General features: G+C 41.5%; 1 protein-coding gene across 1 annotated transcript; it reads left to right on the top strand.

Annotated features, from left to right (window-relative positions):
• Nucleotides 1-20: 20 nt before the first annotated feature.
• Nucleotides 21-1,783, top strand: LOC121963903 (mitochondrial 10-formyltetrahydrofolate dehydrogenase-like; the record flags this gene model as incomplete). Its single annotated transcript, XM_042514138.1, has 5 exons — nt 21-167; nt 409-479; nt 659-764; nt 910-997; nt 1,653-1,783. Coding segments are annotated over exons 1-5 (534 nt in total), but the record flags the coding sequence as incomplete, so codon positions are not given.
• Between the last annotated feature and the right edge of the window lie 340 nt (nt 1,784-2,123).

Raw genomic sequence — 2,123 nt, 5'->3', positions numbered from 1 at the left:
TCCCTCCTCCCTCCAGGCTTGCAGACTTGATGGAGGAGCACCAGGAGGAGCTGGCCACCATCGAGTCCATTGACTCAGGTGCTGTGTACACGTTGGCCCTCAAGACACACGTCGGCATGTCCATTCAGACCTTCAGATACTTCGCCGGCTGGTGTGACAAGATCCAGGTAACTTAAAGGAACACGTCACATGCACAGAGACCATTTGTACGGTGACTCAGTGCATGTTACCTGGAAATCATGAAGAAAACTTTGCCTTCCGTGCATGCTTCCATGATGAATGGAGAATTCTAAAAAAGGCAAACATTCCTCAGGGAGTAAATGGGGTCCATGTTTAGAAACAACAAATTTATATCAAAAGGTTACCGTCTCTCACGTTTTCTTTTTCTTTTTTTTTTTTTTTTTACAGGGCAAGACGATTCCCATCAACCAAGCCAGGCCCAATCGCAACCTGACCTTCACTAAGAAGGAACCACTGGGGTAAAAGCTCTGGATAAATGCTTCCTGTATTTGAGTATTAGCATTGAAAAATCTGATCCCATATGCTTGCCCATATGAATATTTAATAAGTTGCTTTGTCCAATAAATACATTCCCCTTTTCCCCTTCAGTAAGTGTGTTTTACTGAGGGCAGAGCTGTGTGTTTTCTTTCTGTGTCAGTGTGTGTGCCATCATCATCCCATGGAACTACCCTCTCATGATGCTGGCGTGGAAGAGCGCCGCCTGCCTCGCAGCTGGGAACACGCTCGTCCTTAAACCCGCACAGGTGAGCACACCATACACTCAAATATTAGTACTAAATAAAATATTGTAATTTCATAAGCTGAATTCTAGAGCTAATTAAAATTATAGTTGAAATGAATGGAGCTAGTGTCAGTGGGGTGTCATAAAGTATCTCCCAATATTAACAGGTCACTCCGCTGACGGCGCTGAAGTTTGCTGAGCTGTCAGTGAAAGCTGGCATTCCGAAAGGAGTCATCAACATTGTGCCAGGCTCAGGTAATAACAACACAAATACAAACACATCAATAGCACTTTTCATTCTTGGATGACGAAAACATTGGATTGCAGTTTAAAAAACAATTGAATACAATACAAAGACAAGGTATTTGTTTTTCTAACTGATCAATTTTATTAAAAATACAAGAAAAGGAGCACTTTCTGGACTCAAAAGTCAGTTTGTTGCTGTCCGAGGTGCTCTTTGGGTAGGAATTTGCTAGGATTTGAACAATCAGAAAGAAAATGCCAAGGCACTCTTTTAAAATGTTAAAATGCCTTTGGTGTCTTGGGATCTGTTCTTAATCCCTGACAAAGGCTTGTATGCCGAAATGCATAGTGTTTTTAAGGTCCATCATGACCATGCCGTAGTAATAAAGGCATTTTAACTTTTTGAAAAGAAAGTGTCTTGGAGTTTCTTTCTGATTGATCAATTTTATTGTTTTTTTTAAAATACATACACACTAATTTTGAGTTTGATGCCTGCAACATGTTCCAATAAAGTTGGGACAGGGATGTTTACCACTCTGTTACATCACCCAGTAAACATGTGGGAACTGAGGACACTAACTGTTAAAGTTTTGAAATTCTTCCCCATTCTTTCTTAATGGCCTTAATCCCACTTAATCCACCTCCCTGATCCTGTTCTCTCCTCTAGGTGGCATGGTGGGACAGCGTTTGTCCGAGCACCCAGACATCCGCAAGCTGGGCTTCACTGGCTCCACACCGATTGGCAAACAGATCATGAAGAGGTACGACCTGATATCTCATTGCTTGGTTGATCTGAAGGTACACTATGCAGGAATGCTCGCTTACTGTTTATAAACGGTCTAGAATATTTTGGTAGTTTCCTCTTGGATGCGTGCTGCTTACAGTCTGAGGTCAAGGTCACTGTTATCTTTTATCCCTCTCATTCTTGTGAGCACAATTTCCTCGGACACCTTGAAAAAAATGTCTTTACATATGGCACAAGCTTTCAATTGGACTCAAGGATGAACTGATTAGATTTTGGTGGTCATAGGTCAAGGTCACTGTCATCTTGCATTCATCCCATTCTTGTAAATGCAATATCTCAAGAACACCTTGAGGGAAGTTCTTCAAATTTGACACAAACATTCACTTGGACTCA

The sequence above is a fragment of the Plectropomus leopardus genome, unplaced genomic scaffold (genome assembly GCF_008729295.1).
Source record: "Plectropomus leopardus isolate mb unplaced genomic scaffold, YSFRI_Pleo_2.0 unplaced_scaffold13198, whole genome shotgun sequence".
Classification (NCBI taxonomy): domain Eukaryota; kingdom Metazoa; phylum Chordata; class Actinopteri; order Perciformes; family Serranidae; genus Plectropomus; species Plectropomus leopardus.
This window is presented reverse-complemented; position numbering and strand designations above follow the sequence as displayed.